At 39.6% G+C, this 17,360-nt stretch overlaps 1 protein-coding gene across 1 annotated transcript in view; it reads right to left on the bottom strand.

Annotated features, from left to right (window-relative positions):
- STMN2 (stathmin 2) overlaps positions 1 to 17,360 on the bottom strand; it is a 68,361-nt gene that overhangs the window by 14,122 nt on the left and 36,879 nt on the right. Inside the window, exons 2-3 of the mRNA XM_073631851.1 lie at positions 1,776 to 1,871; positions 283 to 455 (exon numbers count right to left, since the gene is read on the bottom strand). Of these exons, the coding sequence (XP_073487952.1) occupies positions 283 to 455; positions 1,776 to 1,871 (269 nt within the window). The remainder of the gene's footprint in view (positions 1 to 282; positions 456 to 1,775; positions 1,872 to 17,360) is intronic.

The following is a 17,360-nucleotide window of genomic DNA, read 5'->3' as shown; positions in this document are numbered from 1 at the left end:
CTAGGGAGCAGTCGGCCAAAAGGCATCTATCTGACCCAAACGCTTTCCCCAAAACTGGCTAGACTAGAGAAATGCCCCATCATATCTGAGGGTTCTTTTAGGCCAAGGTCATAGTAAGGGGCCACTTTCCAGAGGACTATTACCCTGTGTGTGCTAGCTCTAAAGCTAAAACATGGCCCCACTATACTGGTAATTACTGATGTTTTTTTAGCCAATAGAATCTCTATAAAATCCCAGGGAGAATTAGTTTGCATTACTTGCTAATAAAGAGACATTAGTTACCTTTCTTCTCTCCTCTGCAGCTTCTAGTTTTGCCTGTATATCTTCTAGTGAAACATCCTTCTTCTTTGGAGAGGCCAAAATCCGGGGAGCCTCGGAGACGGGGGAGGGGGGTTTCAGTATCAGTTCAAATGCCTGGCCAGATGCACGCTTGTTAATCTGTTTCACCTCCATATCTACAATATGACAATTAAATGTGGTTAGAATGATGTCCCAGAAGAAGCAGTTAAGATGATACATGAAGATGGTGGCAGAGAGGAAAAAAGCAATGAGAGCAAGGCTTGACTTGTCATCACTGGAGGGGGGTACACTATTAGCTAAGTTTGCCATAATGCACAAGTATGCACTTATATTATGGAAAAGGCCTACCCCTTCCAGCTGTTTTTAGTTCCTCTTTAAAGCATGCTAATGTGGTCTCTAAACAGTATTATTGATTGTCATTTTAGCATGCCTTAAGCATTTATTAGCAGAGTTGGAACTTGGTAAAGCAGGATTATTATGTTTGATTGGAAGAGATGTGATACCAAAATTGATCCAGCAGATGACACTGCAGAAGTCTAGAACTGCAAATCGCGTCCTTATTAAAGTTGTATTAAACCCAAAACCAAAAATGTAATATATTGCTGATTACCAATCATCAGATGTAGTGGCTGCATTACTTTTCTTTTTTGGGGGCTTTTCCCCTCTGTGTTCACCTGGTGATCTGGCTAGTAGCACACCTCCTGTATTAAATTATTCTACTTTTTAATAAACCGTGATCTGTCAGTATTAGGCTATGGTGAGCTTTTCTATTCTGGGGAACAACTGGATGGTATCTGGAGTTAACTTCATACCTGAACCCGGGAATTGGGGGATCCAGTGTTGAACACATCTCTAAGATCCTGCTGGCAATGGTTTCTTCCACCCTTGGATAAAGGCCCTAGCCGGGTAATGGACTTTGAGCACGTTTTGTTTCCTACCAAGGACATTTTCAATTCTGATTTTTCATAACACTAAGATTGTGTCTGTTTAAAATTAATTAATTTTGATATTTTTTCACTGATTTATCAATCATTAATTTATTTATGTCCATTTAGTTTAGCGCTGCTACAATTTTTCTATTCCTGTATTAAATTTTTGGCACTTTGGAGTTGATTTACTAAAACTGGAGAGTGCAAAATCTGGTGCAGCTCTGCATAGAAACCAGTCCGCTTCCATTTTTTTTTTTTTTTTGTGTGTCAAAGCTCAATCAAACAAGCTGAAGTTAGAAGCTGATTGGCTAACATGCACAGCTGCGCCAGATTTTGCACTCTCCAGTTTTAGTAAATCAAACCCTTTGTGTCTTATGTCTATGTCATGTCATAGGGCCCAAGTAAATTATCAACTGTGTTATTATAAAATGTACAGTCCTCATCCTACTCACACAAGAGTTACAACTCATGATTTGCAGAAAAGTTACATAACCTTATTGGCTACAAGTAAAAAGAATAACTGTATTGTTACTTTAATGTACTTACCATCATATGTGTATGCATTGAGGTTTCGAGGCTCAGGGTTGAAACAAGAGCAGATCAGGGACAACATGGACAGCTCCTTCATTTTTTCTTTGTAGGCTAGAGAAACAAAAAATGTAACAATGATTCTTTAAAAATGTCAAAATGTAATTTTAACTTCATACAACACATAAAGTGATTGGTGATATATGCATGAGAGCAGGTGCCTTACTGGTGGCAATGCTGAAACCTAAAAGCTTAAACACCTAGTCATAGGCATGTGCACAGGGTGTGCCGGTTGTGCCTGGGCACACCCTAATCCCCCCATGCGCATTAAAATTATCGCTCTGTGTGCCAGCGGAAAGATGGGAAAGATCTCCCTCTTACCGGCTCTGCCATAAGACAAGTGCTTACGCATTTCTCTTTCACTGTGCCAGCAGGGAGATCAATGTGCCGAGGCCATATATATGTAGACACACACGTGTGTCTTTGAGCTTCAGGGTGCACACCCTAATTCAGTGTTTTTCAACTCCAGCCCTCAAGGCTCCCCAACAGGGCATGTTTTCAGTCCTTCCATTATTTTGCACAGGTGATTTGCTCAGTTTCACTGCCTTAGGAATTACCACAGCTCTTTCTTCTGAGGGAAATCCTGAAAACATGACCTGTTGGGACGCCTTGAGGACTGGAGTTGAGAAACACTGCCCTAATGCAATAGGCTGCGCACACCTATGCCCCTAGTAGCCATCGTCCAACAGTATTAAAATATAAAAAAAAAACTTTATTGGCTTCAAATCTTTGAAGCTGAGCTTCAGGCTGTTATAAATATACCAATAAATGTACTTATGTATTTATTATTACATCCTAAAAAGTATATTTAACTATTATATATACCTGAATTAAACTACAGTACACTCTTCTAATCCCCTGTATAGCAGCACTACAGGAAAAAGGTAGGGCTGCACTTGGGGCCAATCAGGTGTGTTGCATGCACATATGCTTGCATGAACATGCTGACAAAAGAAGAGAACAGAAGGAAGACCCCATCAGTCTGTTTCTGATTCTTCACTGCCCAGTCATGAGCTGGGGGTCTGGAGGTGACCAGGCTGAGTTGCTTAACTGCAACAGAGAAAAGTCAGCTCATAAGGCTGTCTGTGTGGTCTGCCAGGTGCTGTACAAATCTCAGGACTGGGTGGACAGAAATGTAAATTCTATGACAGCATCCATAGAGAAAATGCAATGTTGTATTCAGATGTTTACCTGGAGTTCAAGGATAGTTACTAAACAACTGCATTGACAAGTGTATTTTTTTTGTATAGCTACTGTGTAAAATATATGACTTGCAACACATGTACTATGTGAAATCCTTTTGGTAGGCCCTGGTGTTTTGATGCTCTAGTTGCATACTGCAGTGCAGCACTCTGTGTGTCTCTGGGGACATAAGAAAGGAAGATGAGAACACCTTATTACTTTATTGCCATCTGCTCTCTCCTTCTAAACCTAAACTGGAATCCGGAGAGTCAGAAGATAGAAAAAAATGATGTAGGACTGGATGTCCCTTGGGATCACTTCTTTTCACACTTTCTTGTTTTGCTGGTCCTAACCTGTCTGGAATTACTGTGCTCTGTTCTTCCTCCAACAACATACACAGGTCTACTGTGCCTAAAGGAAAACCTAGTTTGGCTAACTGCTCAAAAAAGATTTTGCTACCAGGTATTCGGTTTTGGTAACTATATATAAAGCTAACGTCTATGGAATATATAAATTCTTTTGATAAACAGCATGATCAAAAGTCAGAATGTACTATTGCCAACTCATTTTATTGTCTTTCTGGGGAATTCTCTGATCATTGCAGGATATGCATAATACAGATTCCGAGCTGCCGCTTCTATAAACATGCCCACTTTCAAGATATGATTTACCTGGTAATAGGAAAGGTTATGGATGTGGTTTGCTATACTGGAGGTCAGTCCTGGGACAAGGTCATCCAGTGCCCAGGGTGAACATGGGAAACTGTGCCCCCCTGGCACCCAACCAACCAAACCCCACCCACCTATCAGACACCTGAGGACTCTGAAGCCAGTGAACAGTAACAGGGCAGAATAGCAAACAACAAACAAAAAAGCAAGGAGGGAAGCCTGGTCATGTGACCTATACATATTGTATGTAGCAGTAATCCAAATACAGGGAGCAAATTACTAAATATTAAAAGCTGATTTCCAGGCACACAGCTAAATGCACAGCAAAAATGCAAATATGGGAACTGTTTGGTGTTCTGAAGTATTTTGTTCTGCTAGTCATATGATCCAGGCATCCCTACCAGACAGCACAGTCAATTCCTTAACGTTCTCTTTGCAGCACAAAGTGAACCTTGAACCCCATTGAAGGTCTCCTCCATCTTAAAGTGAAACTAAAGGTAATTTTTTTTAAATAAAAAAAGAGGTCATACTTACCTGCTCTGTGAAATGATATTGCACAAAGCAGTCCCTTACGCCCTTTTTGGTGGTACCCCACCATCCCTGTCCACTCATTCTTCTTCTGAGGACAGCCGCTCTCCCGATCTACGCTGTGTACATCCACAGACACACACTGTGCTTACAAGCCACGCCCCCACTCCCTTCTCACGGGTGTTTGACTGCAGGCAGCAGGAGCCTATGGCTCCAGCTACTCTCAGTGTCTTCTGTGAATCCAGAGGAGAACGGTGCTGTAGCTGGGACAGCATTGAATCAGTGTGAGGAGTCAGGTAAGTGTTTACGTATTGGGTGGAGAACAGACAATGGGGTGTTTTTTACCTTAATGCAGAGAATGCATTAAGTTAAAAAACATTTAGACTTTAGACACTAGTGCTGGTCCTATATTACAGATACTCCAGTGCTATTCCTATATTACATATACTCCAGTGTCATCCCTATATTACAGATTTTCCACCTGCACACCTCTTATCCTGCTCACTCAGGCACTCTGCCTAAATTGAGTTTGAAGTAACTAAATCAGAAAAAAGATATTTTATCCATAGATTGTGAGCATCCAAGTTAAGGTTACAAAACAATACAACTTGTACTTTGCATAGCAGTGTTGAATATTTCTCTACAGTGTTCGGGCACAGAAACGTGTTGGCTGCTCTGTCTCTCTGCAGCATATTTTGCACTGATGCCATCAATTTACCCTTGCTGTGTACTTGGCAATAGAAGCATACATTAAAAAGTTAAATTTTCAACAACGCCAACGCTCTTTAAAGATTACCAGGCCAGTAAGTATTTGTTTATTAGCACAGATCCACATCTCAAATGAATAACCTAATCCCTAAATTAAACCCATACAGATAATCTGTCACCCTGCTGATTTAGGCCAAGGTTAAAGGTGAGGTTAAGAGGTAATGGTAAAATAAAGGGCTAAGCTTAGGGGTGGGTTCATGTTAATGACAATCTGTCAATTTCAAGGAACATGGTTCTCTTGTTAGAACATTCCCACCAACAAATGCTTATCTTCCCTGCCCTCCTTCATCAATCTGTTACAGAGAATTAATAACTTGCTCCCTTCTTTCATGTGAAATTGTTTGGCCATAGCAATTGGTTGCTCAGACCCAAGCACTGCATCCTAAGAGGAAGGGGTGAAGATAGACAAAGATGAAAATCAGTGGTTGGGAATTGCCCTAATACTTGCCATTTTGCCCTGAACATGAGCCCAATCTTCAAACTCCTAATTTTAATCTAACCACTAAACCTCACCTTTAGCCTAATAGCTAATATTATGAATTATTATTATTACTATACCGGATTTATATAGTGCCAACAGTTTGCGCAGCGCTTTACAATATAGAGGTAGACAGTACAGTTACAATACAAGAAAATACAAGAGGGTTAAGAGGGCCTGCACATAGGTGCTTACAATTTAATAGAATCTATTTTTTTTTTTACCAGAAGCACACTTAAAGGTTAATGGGTAGGTCCTGGGTCATGGTGTGGTGAGCAGCAAGGATTTATTTTTTTTTTATTCTTTTTTTTTTTTTTTTTTCCAAAGTATTTTATTGATGAGTATGAAGTCTTAACAGCAATCATTCATTAAGCATTAAACATTGTAAATGACAAAGTCATAAGATCAACAATAACAGAATATCCCAGCTAGTATTGATAATCACTTCCATACTAGGTTAATTGTGAAAGGGTTATCTACCCAACCCTTTTTCGTTAATCGGGCTTTAATCGTCCGATAACTGACTCTCTAAAGGAAATGTAGTCTGTTTGCAATGAAAGTGTCGATATACGAGTCTTGAAGAGTGAGAATCAAGTAATACCTCTATCGGAGGAGATTTTTATTTCTCACTGGGTCTCTCTGTGGTTCTGGTTATTGAGCGTTTCGAGTACCTTCGTGTTTGTCTAGAGTTCGTTCTGCTAGTTGGGTATTTAATAAGTATGTGAAGTGGGAAGACTGTTTGCCTACGTGGGTGTCTATATGAAGGGTGTAGGGAATGGAGGAGGAGAGGAGGGACAGAGGGGGGGTGGGGGAGCATGGGGGGAAAGGAAGGGAGAAAGGATGGGGGGGAAAGGGGGGGGAAAGTGGGGGAGAATGGGGGGTCTCTGACTTCCCTTGGTAGATGGTATTTAGCTGTAATGTTTCGAAGGGATTTTGTGGTACTCGTGGGGATAAACCCCAAATATAGGAAGGAGGAACCAATGGTGGGAATTTTGGGTTTTATGACAGTTGGGCCATCAGATTTAGATCTACTTTAGGTGGGCGGGTTTAGCGTGTCCTTGTATTCAGGTAAAGTTTGGTAATATATCCAACAGGCCCACTTATGACTAAATTTTGTCGGCGTGTCTCGTGAAATATGTATAAGCTGTTCCATTTCTGCTACTCTCTTTATTCTGGCGAACCATTCTTTGAGGGTGGGTATTTGTTTTGAATTCCAATGTATGGGGATACATTGTTTTGTTGCGTTAATCATGTGCATCATTAGAGATTTGTGAGGTAGTGTGTGACAAAGATGAGAGGTGAAGAAGAAATTGGACAGGCATGAAGTTTAGTTTGTAAGTGATAACTTGCATGATTATGCGGTGGACCTCTGACCAAAAGGTTTGCAGTGGGGTGCAAGACCACCAAATGTGAAGAAGGGTACCTCTTTCTTGATGACATCTCCAGCACGTTTCAGGGATGGCAGCTTTAAATTTATGTAACAGTACTGGGGTATGGTACCATCTAGCCTGAATTTTGAACCCATTTTCCTGGGTGGTGACATTGATTGAACCCTTATGTATATTCAGAAATATTTGTTCCCATCTGTCTTCCGTGATTTGGATGGATAAGTCTGCCTCCCATTTTCTGCAGGACCGACTTTCATTTGCTTTAAGATCAGTGAAGAGAAGGTTATGTATGTAGGACAAAAGATGTGATTGAGGTGTTGTCCTGGTACATAGTGATTCAAAAGGATTGAGCGGTCTGGAGCATTGACCGTTTTTGTCTAGGATTTTGAGGTAATGGGCTATCATTGTGTATATACCCACGGAGGGATAGGTGTCTTTTCTAAGCGGGCGGCAATTTGAGCTGCCGTGAGTAAGTTGCCTTGGTGATAAAATTGGTGGACTCTGATTTGTTCCTGCGGCCAATTGTCCGACAGGTATTGGTGGTGCATTCCTGGAGGGAAGTCGGGGTTTAGCTTTATTGGAGTCAATGGACTGGGGAGGAGGATATGGATGATTTCTTACATGCTTGGTGAAAGCATTGTATGGTGGATCCTATCGTTGGGTGTGAGCGAATTTCTGGGGGGAGACGGTTTGGGGAAATCCAAGGGAGTGAACTCAGGGTTAATTTCATGAAGGAGGCTTCTAACGAGACCCAGTCTTTCTGTTGGGTATGGACATTCCAGTCCACTATCCTGGCCAGATGAGTGGCTGTGTGGTAATGAAGAATGTTTGGAAGGCCTATGCCTCCTAGATTTTTTGGGCGGGTGAGTTGGACGTGACCAATCCTATGTCTGTGTTTTCCCCATAGGAAGCTGGAACATATCTGTCTGTAGGTTTTGAAGAAGGAAGGGGGGATCTGTATCTGTAAGAGATATAGAACCCTTGGCAGAGCGTTCATCTTCAGTAAGGCCGCTCTACCAAACCATGAGAAAGTCGGTTTGTTCCAGGATTTGAGATCCGAAGTTAGTTTATTTAGGAGGGGGAGGAAATTTTTGGCGTATAAATCTGAGATTTTGGAGGGGATTTGAGTTCCTAGGTATGTGATCGAATCATGTTTCCAGTGAAAAGGGAAATTTTCCTTGTATTGGTCTACTTGATTTTGGGGTAATGATATATTTAGGGTGAAAGATTTAGTGAAGTTGATCTTTAAGTTGGATAGGGTCTGGAAGTGCTTGAATTCGGATAATAGTATTGGTAAAGTGGTTAGTGGTTGTGTGAGGAACAACAATATGTCATCTGCATAGGCAGCGTATTTGTACTCCTTCTCCGGAGACCTGATTCCCTTTATGTCTGGAATAAGTGTAAGTTTACGGAGGAGGGGTTCAAGAGTAAGTACAAAGAGAATAGGTGACAGGGGGCATACCTGTCTTGTTCCGTTTCGGATAGGGAAGGCGTCTGACAGAGTGCCATTGACCCTCACTTTAGCTGAGGGATGAGCAGCAAGGATTTTTATTGCAGAAGAGGGTCTATATAGGTCAGAGATTAGGTCCAAAGCAATAGTGAGTTACTTCATATTACATTTTCAAGTAAGGTGCATTAGGCTTAATTCATAAAGCCAATGCACCAGGATATAGATCATTATTTTCCCAAAAAATGACATATATTTTTATTTGAGCACCAGTGAGGTTTGAAAATTATCTTACATGGCTGAATACAATGATCCTTACCCTTGTGTTAAAGCTCCGAACCCACGATATTTTGAAGTTTGATCATTTTATCTGTTTTAATGTTATCGTATGATTTATTGTGAAGTTTTTGGGGCCCTCCATACATATGTTCAACTAAATTACAATTTATTCTTTTTCTAAAAATGATCTACCAGTAAATTATTGATTCAATCTGATGGCAGTCACATAAATCTATCCGTTGTGGGGTGACAAAGTATTAAAGTTTTTCCTTGCATACACAAGTGCATATAAAATGTATTATTATTCAAACAATTATATTATTTTATTATGTCTGTCTCAGCAAAATGACAAAAAAATCAAATTTAATGAAAAGAATATCTTGTGAATACCCTACAATCTAAATATAAACCTAATGTTGGCAGAGAGCATCAGAAGATGACTGTATAGTAATGAGTGCATGTATTAATGAGCTCGGCGTTATGATCTGAACTGTTAGCTGCAGACAGATGGCGTACACACTGGTGAAGTGTTTGGCACAACACGGCAAAGGATGTTTTTTTTTTATCACCATCGATCCAAAAGTAACATTATCCTGGGCTCCATCTGTATGCCTCGCTCTTACTTCTTATATACTGACAGATTGTTTCATTACTAATTAATCCATCCTTGTCAGTCTTATACGATCAGCTAAAATAACATTTTACAATAAGAAATAAAAGTGTCCAAACGTATTTATACAGCATGTAATTCTCTATTTTAGTGTTTTATGTTTTTGACATTTGTGGAGAAGACAAATTTGCCCCATCAGGCTATACATTTAAAGTCCAACTCTGGGCAATTAATAAAAAATAGTCAGCCAGCAGGTGTGTAAAATAGAAAAACAACGCTGGTTGCAACCCTTATCTTCAATCCAACACTGTTGTTCCCCACTCCCCAAAGCAATACCTTTTTGCCACCAGAATTCACGTTTTCTTGGTTGAATGTTGCTTGGCTAAGACTGGTACAGAGGAGATTATGTGGATGCAGGGCATCATGGATCACGGAACCCTCTCCTTGAGGGGGTTTTATCACTTTACCCCTCACTCACAGTGTAATGATGCAGAAAGTGGTCCTGACTCCTGACATCATCACCTTCAGCAACATCTATAAAAACATTTGTGTTCTTATGCATTTAACAACCAGCAGATTTGTAGACATTTAAGATTGTCTTCCCAAGCATAGTCACTTTCCTTCCTAAGCATGTCATAGTTTTAAGTGTCCACACCAGAGACAGTGAATTTGATTTACTAAAGGCAAATGTGGAGGCAGAAATGTGTTTTTCTAAAATTTCTTTGCATGTGATTGGGTATTTTTTTCAAAGTGAATTTTATCCACGTTCACTAAACTAAGTGAAAATGTCTTTACAAAGTGAAAAACTAACATTGCAAAGTGAATGCACTCTATTTTTATATATCAACCCAATTGTCTAGCTCCCCTAATCCAGTGCATAAGCCGCAGTGTCAGTCATCATAATGTAGTGCAAGACATAGTCAAATATTTTTGTGAAGAGGTAAAGTACCGAAAAGCTACTACTTTGTATGTGAGCTTTTCTTCTACTGAAAAGAGACAGTGGGGGAGATTTACTAAAATTGGTACACACAGATTCTAATGCAGCTGTGCATAGTAACCAATCAACTTCTGGGTTTTAGCCCTCGTTCACACTGAACACGGCTTTGAAATCGTGCAACTTCATCGGAAATTGTGCAATTTCAATGCCGTGACTTTGGGTGTGACTTGAAAGACATCTGTGCAGCTTCATGCACAGATATCTATTAAAGTCGCACCTGAAATGGGCAAAAGTAGTACAGGAACTACTTTTGCAAATCGGTGTGGCGCCGCAAAGTCAGCGTTGAACTGATTGGAATGGTGCCATTGCCGTCAGGAGGTTGCAACTTGTCATGCAATTTGACCTGTCAAATTGCATGACAAATTGCTTAAATGTGAACGAGGGTTTACTGTCAAAGAGCTGACGGGCAAACTTATACTAGTGGAATTAAAAGATTCCTCCACCCTACCAGGTCGTGTGTTGGCTCCATTGGTGAGCCTCCAAGTGGGGGATTCTGAACACATTAGAAATAAGGCTGCATCTGGGACCTAACTAATTACACCTAAAAGGTGTGTAAAGGGGACATTTTGAAGGCTGTTTTTGTTTATGATTTGAACCGACTGGTTCAAGTCATTTATTTTTAAGTCGCTACCTTGAGCCCTACTCTATCCACACCATTTTACTCTGACTAGAACTTATCTTCGTATTGGTCATCAGAGAGTGGAATCCACTAAAAGTTGGGGACCTCATTTGGGTTTGCAAATGTCGACAGCTTTTTGAATCTCTAGCCCGTTGGGGGAACATGTTTTTACCCTTTAAATCATCTTGTGTGATGTTACCCAATACTTGATGTTCAGGGTCAATCAGCACCTACCCAGTTTTGTCCTGAGGAAGCAATTTAATGTGAAACGCGTTGACTATACAAGCTTAGAGGAATTCATGGACACCTTCTTTTGATACACATATACATTAACAATGGATTATTCTATAATACTATTTGATAAAATCCATGCCTCCTTGTTTGATAGTTGGGTATCTATTGACCTTGTCCAGTTGAGGGTGTTGTTGTATGTTTTAATTCGTGTCTATTTTTCTATAACGTTTTTTGTAAATTTTTGTAATAAAGACTTTTATATTTTATATACTGCTGTGCCTCATGTTGTGCCCACAAAGTCCTCCTTTTCTTTGAGAAAGTTTTTCTGCCTCAATCCTTTATTTATGAGTATGGATGATGGCATGGTGGGGGTCCTCCCTTCTTATACTGTCAAAGCTTAATTGAACAAGCTGAAGTTAGAAGCTGATTGGTTACTATGCGCAGCTGCACCATATTCTGTGTACTCCAGTATAACCATATAGTTATGGTGAGAAGAGACCAATGCAATCAAAAAGTCCTCCTCAAAAAGGGCTTTTTGGTTGTTCTACTCACCTCAAGCCTGTTGGTAACACTCTCTCATTGGGTCCCAAGTCCTGCTCCATAGAAGCCATGGTTTCCAAACATTGCACAGATGGCAACCAAAAAGTCTACAACAGCTGTAAGTAGTTTGGAATAAAAGCAGTATTAGGCCGGGTTCACACTTGTACGACATACGCTCCAACTTTGGGAGCTCATGTTGCATGGCGTGTGTAAATCAATGATTCCCTATAAGAATTGTCTTAACTGGTCCGACACAAGTCGGTCCAACTTTGAATAAAGGTTCCTGCACTACTTTGGTCCGACTTTGGTCATACTTCAGCCTATTGAATATCATTGAAGTCGGATCAAAGTCGGATCCTTGTCTGCCCCTGTAGATGTCCCATTAGGACGAAACGCGTCGGAAAAGGCTCATCGCTCCCCACATTGCTTTTTATTCACCGTGATTACTTTTTAATTTCATGTATGTCGGTTTTAATAAACCTACTTTTTTGACCTGCACTATCGGAGCCCTCCTTCTCTTTTTTCCTACATACTGTGTTTGGATGATAGTTGTCCTGGTGTTCCTATTGGATAGCTGCCCCTCCAGTCCAGTCAATACCTACGAGGTTGTTTGGGGATACCATCGGAGATCCTGGGTCCTCGCATCCATTCAGGAGAGCCACTTATCTAGATATCCAGGCTTTCATGATTCGGTGTCGCTGACATCCGGGTCCACTTGTTCCGGTAAGAGTGTTTAATCCTACCCACCTTAAGGATTCACCATCTTTGATGTTCCATATCACATCTTTTCACGTTGAAAGATCATCACTTTATTGTTGTGGACTTTTATATTTTTCCTTTACAGGATTTGATTTGTGTTATGGGACTCACATAATATGTTTCTCATTCTTATTTTACTTTATTCACTATGTTGGTCTTCAGTATTCATTTTTTCACTTAATGATTATTAGATTGTTCATCATTTGTGTATGCACTTGTCACTGTATTATTTGTTTTAGCACTACATTTTTATATACTTCCGTATTTGAATATTTGTCACATTCTTGTGTAGCTTCTGGTTCCCGTTAGTATATCTCACTATTTGATATTAATTTGCGCAGTATTATTCCACTTTCCATAATCTTATCTTGTTCATTCAATTCAGATGGAAGTAGGACTAAAGTAGGACCGATGTAGGACTGATGTTGCAGGGCAAAGTAGGATGGCAGCCGTACAACAGTCGTGTCCTACCAGTGTGAACCCGCCCTCAAACCTGAAACCAAAAATTTAATATATTGTGGCTTTCAAATCATTAGATGCGGTGGGTGCATTTGTTTTCTTTTTTTTAGGTTTTTTCCCTCCTCTTTTTTCACCTGGTGATTTGGCAAGTAACGCACCTCCTGTATTAGAATGTCTACATTCTAGATGAAGGTGCTCAGGAGGCACCTTTGGACGGTAGCATTATTAATCTGGAGGGAGGGGAGTGTTAGATGCACTAGCAGATTTAGAAACACTAACAAATTGAAGCCAAACTCCAGCTCACAATTTATAAGCAGTTCCAGCAAACTGTTTTTTTTTCCTTTTGTGATAACGGTTTTACATAAATACATAAATAAATAAAAGCTGACCATTGCAAGCACCCTTGTCAGTAGTAAATGGTTTATCCCAAACCTGTAACTGCTACAACTGCAGGACAGCTTGTTCTGTTGAAAAATAACAGATCACCAGGTGAAAATAAAAGAAAGAGCCTGAAAACAAATATATATTAAATATATATTAAATGTTTGCATTTGGGTTTAATACCACTTTAATGGCTTTATAATGTTAAGTTAGATTTGCAATATACATGATCAGTTCTAGATGTGCATCTGGCCACTGGGGCATAAAACAATGATTTGCATGCTACTGCCCGCAAATCCTCTTATTTTTCGGCTATGTGATGTAACAAAACACGTGATTTTCTTCTGCCTTAAGAAGGCTTTACTATTCTATTGCTTCTGCCAAGTAAATAAATAAAAATGTACATTTACTGCAGCAGGTTGGCTCATACAGGCACAATCAAGTATGTGTACGTTGCAGCTTTCTTCCGGGTCTGCGTGTGCACCTAGAAGCTTGAGCTGCCATTCGCTGCACCACAAGCCGATTAGCGCGTCCTGGGCAATGATTTATGGCTGGCACCTGCTGATAGGCTGAGCGAATGACCGAAGAGAGCCATATGTTCTTTATTCTACAGACAGCAGCGATGTACTGTTTTTTTTTTCCCTGCTAAGCAGGGAGTAAAAACTGCCACATTGCTTAATAAAAACAGCACTCAGTACAGACATGAACGATTGTTAGGCACACAGTTAACCTTTTGATCGCCTTAGATGTTAACCCCTTTCCAGCCAGTGTCATTAGTACAGTGATAGTGTATAGTATTAGCACCGACCACTGTATTAGTATCACTGGAGATGTCAGTGGCAGTTAGTCAGTTGCCACAAAGTGGCAGTAAGTATCAGATTTCCCGCCTCTTTAAGTCACTGGTCACCTCCATTACTAGTATAATAAATAAATAAATAATAATAAATAAATAAATATTCCAGTATCTAAACCAAAGTTTGTAGGTGCTAAAACTTTTGCACAAACCAATCAATATACACTTATTGGCATTTTTTTTTCTTACCAAAGACTTGTAGCAGAATAAATTTTGGCCTAAATTTATGCAGAAACTTAATTTATTTATTTTAATTGGATAGGTAGAAAATATTTTTTTTATACAATAAAAAAAACCCCAGTGACGATCAAATAACACCAAAAGAAAGCTCTATTTGTGTGAAAATATGTGTTTGGCTACAGCTTTGAATGACGGCACAATTGCCAGTTAAAATAGCTCAGTGGCGAATAGCAAAAAATGGCCTGATCATGAAGGGGGTAAAACCTTCCGGAGCTCAAGTCATTAAAGCACATTTAAAGTGTAAATTTAGGTTCACTTTAATTAAATGGGTAATGTCTTCCTTTGCTTCCAGCAAAGCCTCAGCTCCCCAGGGCACTGCAGCTTCCAATTTAGAACCAGAACGCTGCAAGCCTTGCTTTTTTTTTTTTTTTTAACTGTTCGGAATGCTTTATCTACTTTCCACATTACCACCTTTCCTAATAAATTTATGATAAAAGCAAACCTAACCTAACAGCTTACGTCTGCTATAATAAATTATATTTAGAATTCATAAGATTCTTATTAAACAATAATTAGTTCAGTGTGATTTCTTCCTGCTGTGGGCGATATGGCTGTAATCTCTTCTCAGTGTTTGCTTGTTTATCACTTGTTCCAGTTATCATGTAAAAACGTAATAAACTTTTAATAAAAAAAAGTCAGATTATGTAAGGTCTTCACTGCTGAACCACAGAATAGAATGCTGGAGTGACAGAAGGTAAAAACCAATCCACATACTTATCACAGCGTGACCGAACACCTAGTGACATCCATATGGTGCAGCACAATTTCCACATACAACATTCTCACAAAGTCAACTCTATCGTGAATTTACCTTCATAAATCCTGCAATGCCACAGTTCAGATAAGGCAAAAAAAAAAAAAAAATTTCAGCATCTCATAACATTCATACTACAGCCAGGAACAGCTGAAGGCAATATTGTACAGATAATTTCCATGTCTTTACCATGTCTAGACTCCAACTCTAACCACATACACTATACTGGTAATGATTGAAGAAGAAATGCCACGCAGAATCTATTAATAGCAGAAATGAGCGAAATCTGGTGTTTTCTTTTGAATTGCAGGAACTCTGTCCTTCTAGATTTAAAGAAGTATAGTGCCACATGGCAAAATTAGAGATGAATTTAAAAGAAATTTTGGCAGAATTCTGGCAAAGGAGGAAAAATTTGCATCAAAATCAAGTTTGGAAAAATTGTCCACTTTCCACCGATGATTACGAGTACTACTCCTGGACAAGAAACTAAATGGCAATCCACAATTACTATCACTCATCCATTTCATGAGAAAAGCTACAAGTTAAATTCACTTTCCAGTATATAGAAGATCTGTTGCGCTAAGCGGCAATATAAACAGAGGCAATTAACAGTAAATGGTGCATGCTGGGAAATTTTGTCTGGTGATGTGAAAATGATCAAAAGCAGAGCGGGTGTGTATTGTGTCAGTACATAGATTGTTCACACTCCTCTGAATCTTTGTATTTATCTAGCATGGTAGAAAATCACACAGAATAGCAAAGGTGATACACAGGATAGAGACTTTAGTTATGTTATGTTCATTACAATATAGATTTTGAGCAATATATTAAAACATATCTTAGTATTAAAGTTGAAGTTTAAAGTGTTACTAAACCCAGTTATTCGAAAATAGTTAATCTGCCCCCCCCCCCGCAGTGCCCACAGCTTATAAATCTTTTTACATTAAATACTGCCACTATATACCTTTTTGGCTGACCTGTATACCACGGTCACATGATAAACTGCAGGATCCGCCTGAGTTCTGAGTGTTCAAGTAGGAGGAGATTTCCACTACAGCCTGTGTGTCTTCATGATGTTATGGGAGGCGGATCATCCATCAATCAAGATGTGACATCCCACCCAATGTGTTCTTTTTTAGTTACTGGGCATGGAGGAGGAGGGAGGGACTGGGCTGTCATTTAGGATCTGTGTACACGCCCACATGTGTGCTGGCAATACCATGTGACCTGACTAGCTACTCTAAACTAAACTAGTCTCTAAAGCAATAGTGACCAAACTGACCATGTGCAGGGGGAACACTCTGTGTATTATCTGGCCTTGCCCAGAGAGACGGTGCGGGAGGGGGAGGATCAGAGAAGACAAGATCAAAGAGCCTTTTTACACAATACAGAGGATTAACCCCTTAAGTTCCACAGAGAGTGTATAAGCATGCTATTCTGCATAAACAGACAGATTTTACTGTTGTGGGATTAGTAACACTTTAAGTAGATTTTTTTGTTTGCATAGTTACGTTGGTCCAGCTTGGACCAACATACTGTAAGTATACATATCTCACACCGGACCAATCCCTGCTATCCTACAGGGATAGCAGCACTTTATCAAGTTCAGTGTAAAGTGGTTGTAATGCTGTACAGTAATCACAGGAGGTTGTTTGCTTGGTAGTGCTGACATTCAGAAAAAGCCTTGTATTTTTTAATGACAAGGTGGAGAGGCAGGGAAGTAATATGACAATCTCTATGTTGTTTAATCAGAGCACACATTGTATCAATTGAAAAAATGCAAAGCTTTCTCTGAATTTCGGCAGTACGAAGTGAGTAACCCCCTTTAGATACTATGCAGGTTTGCAGCCTCTTGGCACGGGACCCCGAGGATTGTTGTTATCACTGTAATAGCAGTGATTACTACAGTGGATTGCCGCTTAGTCAGGGATTTTTCAGGTATAAGATATGCATACATTGGTCCAAGTTACACTGCTACAAAAAAAATAAAAATAAATGAATGTACATTTTCATTTTGGACTGTGGACTTTATAAATTTGAGAGTGTTTGAGTGATCAGTTTTGCCAATTGACTATTTGCCTATTGATTGATTTTGCCAATTGACTATTTGCCTATTGATTGATTTTTCTAATTGACGCTAATTGAGATTTGAACACTTTTGTAACACATCATATATTGTGTTTCAGCACTTGCACAGTGGGACACTTTTAACTTATTTTGCACAGCATATTAATGCACATATAAAGTTACTGTTATAAGCAGGTACTTACATTTCAGCTTTAATGTTGTTAATTTGAATATACAGTGGGAACGGAAAGTATTCAGACCCCCTTAAATTTTTCACTCTTTGTTATATTGC

Source organism: Aquarana catesbeiana, linkage group LG05, assembly GCF_042186555.1.
Source record: "Aquarana catesbeiana isolate 2022-GZ linkage group LG05, ASM4218655v1, whole genome shotgun sequence".
In the NCBI taxonomy this organism is placed as follows: domain Eukaryota; kingdom Metazoa; phylum Chordata; class Amphibia; order Anura; family Ranidae; genus Aquarana; species Aquarana catesbeiana.
This window is presented reverse-complemented; position numbering and strand designations above follow the sequence as displayed.